Source organism: Gastrolobium bilobum, unplaced genomic scaffold (assembly GCF_033153095.1).
Source record: "Gastrolobium bilobum isolate Gb01-03AN ecotype WA unplaced genomic scaffold, APGP_CSIRO_Gbil_v1 utg15630, whole genome shotgun sequence".
Classification (NCBI taxonomy): Eukaryota; Viridiplantae; Streptophyta; class Magnoliopsida; order Fabales; family Fabaceae; genus Gastrolobium; species Gastrolobium bilobum.
Window position 1 is genome coordinate 1 of NW_026899097.1, and position 2,162 is coordinate 2,162.

General features: G+C 38.6%; 1 protein-coding gene and 1 non-coding gene across 2 annotated transcripts; one reads left to right on the forward strand and one right to left on the reverse strand.

Annotated features, from left to right (window-relative positions):
- The first annotated feature begins 65 nt into the window (after positions 1 to 65).
- LOC133287142 (uncharacterized) lies at positions 66 to 1,436 on the forward strand. The gene has a single exon (XM_061484701.1). The coding sequence runs from the start codon at positions 66 to 68 to the stop codon at positions 1,434 to 1,436; it is 1,371 nt and encodes a 456-aa protein (XP_061340685.1).
- Positions 597 to 703, reverse strand: LOC133287145 (small nucleolar RNA R71). The gene has a single exon (XR_009748203.1). It is a non-coding gene; the product is annotated as a small nucleolar RNA R71 (small nucleolar RNA).
- Positions 1,437 to 2,162: the final 726 nt, after the last annotated feature.

Sequence of the window (2,162 nt, forward strand, 5' to 3'; positions counted from 1 at the left end):
TTTCTCTTTTTATTTTCAGCAATTTATATTTATGTGTGAAGTTTTGTCAATTCCAATTCTGGTGTATGCGAGGTACTATTAATGCAAACTCTTTGTTGTTTGATCCAGAATTAGAAAGGACAGTTAGAAAGAACAAAAAGGCAGCAAGACAAAGGAAGTTACAAGAAATGGGTGAATCCAGTGTGACAATTCAAGAAGAAGTCATGGAAGAAAATCATAGGCCACCACCACAGAGGACACTGGGAGATTACATGACTCCCACTCTAATTCCACCGATTGGGAGTGTTGTTCGACCCAATGTGGAACCCAACAACTTTGAGTTGAAACTTGCATTAGTACAATTGGTGCAGAAAGAACAATTTGCTGGCACCAGTGCAGAAGACCCATATCTGCACATTGAGAATTTCTTACTTTTGAGCGATACTGTGAAGATCAATGGTGTGAATAGAGATGCTATCTTGTTAAGATTGTTCACTCATTCACTGAAGGATGATGCAAGAAGATGGTTACAATCATTACCTCAAGGAAGTATCACAACTTGGGATGATCTGCAGACTAAGTTTTTAGCTCGGTTCTTTTCAGCATCGAAAAAGGCGAAATTGAAGGATGAGATCACAGGGTTCAAACAAAAAGAATCAGAGTCTATCTATGAAGCTTGTGAAAGATTCAAAACACTCTTGAGGAAATATCCACAACATGGAATCAAAGTGTGGAATCAAGCAGCAATATTTCTCCAAGGGTTGACAACCAACACAAGAACATTGGTGAATGCCACAACTGGTGGTTCATTAACAACCAAGACTCCTCAGGAAGCCCTTGACATATTTGAATCTTTAGCATCTCAAGAATTTGACAATGCTTCAGTGAATGACAGAAGAACAGGAGTTATAAAACTTGATGGGTATGATGCTTTGTTAGCCAAGAATGATAAGATGATGCAAATGCAAAAACAACAACAACAGTTGGATGCTCTCACTAAGCAGCTATCCTCTCAAAATGTTGCTTCTGTGGACACTAATTCTGTGTGTGCTATTTGTGGAAAAGGCCATGTTACAGAAGATTGTGATTATGGGGGACCTGCAGAACAAGCAGGAGTGAATAGGGTATGGTATGATCAGAGGAACCAGAACAACCAGGGGCAAAATTTGTATGTTCCACCATGGAAGAATAGAAATCAACACCCAGGGTTCAGTTATAGTTCTAATCATCAGTTGAATCCTCCACTGCATCCTCCTCCACCACATTCGTCACAACAAGGTGATACCTCTGCATGGGAGAAAGCTTTTGCACAGTTATCTAAGACTACTACAAAATATATTCAGGGTTCAAATTCTTTCAGAGAAGAAACTTATGCATTCATGCAAGAGACAAAAACATCATTCAGGAACCAGGAAGCATCCATCCGAAATTTGGAGACCCAAATTGGTCAGTTGTAAAGACAAATATCTGAGAGATCACAGGGAAAGTTCCCTGGTGATACACTGGTGAATCCAAAGGAGCATTGCAAATCCATTACTACAAGAAGTGGGCTTGTGCTTCAACCGGTTAAGAAGAAAGTGGAAGAAAAGAAAGAGGAGCAAGAAGTTGTTGTTGAAGATGATGAAGTTGAAAATGATGAAAAAGAAAAAGTTAAGGAAGATAAGAAAGAAGATGAAGTAGTTGTTGAAAATAATTCTTCACCCAAGAAGTTGATGAAGTGGAGAAGAAGAAAATGACTGACAAGCAAGACAAGCCAATTAATCTATCTCCACATGCAAAAGTTCCTTATCCTCAGAGGTTGAAGCAAGAAATTCAGAAACAACATTATGCAAGGTTTCTGGATATTTTCAAGAAACTACAGATCAACATTCCATTTGCTGAAGCCTTGGAAAACATGCCCCACTATGCAAAACTTATTAAGGATCTTTTGTCTAAAAAGATGAAGTTGAAAGATGGTGAGACTGTGGCTTTAACGGAGGAATGTAGCGCCCTTATTCAAAAGAAGCTTCCTCCAAAGTTAAAATACCCAGGTAGTTTCAGCATTCCTATTACTATTGGAAATGTGGAAGTAGAAAAAGCACTTTGTGACTTGGGGACAAGTATAAATTTGATGCCATTATCCATCTGTAGAGCTTTGGGGATTAACAAGTTGAAAACCACTAATGTTATTCTACATCTAGCAG

What these genes read in the sequence shown, in the direction of transcription:
- LOC133287142 (XM_061484701.1), top strand. Translation starts at nt 66, where the DNA reads ATGCGAGGTACTATTAATGCAAACTCTTTGTTGTTTGATCCAGAATTA.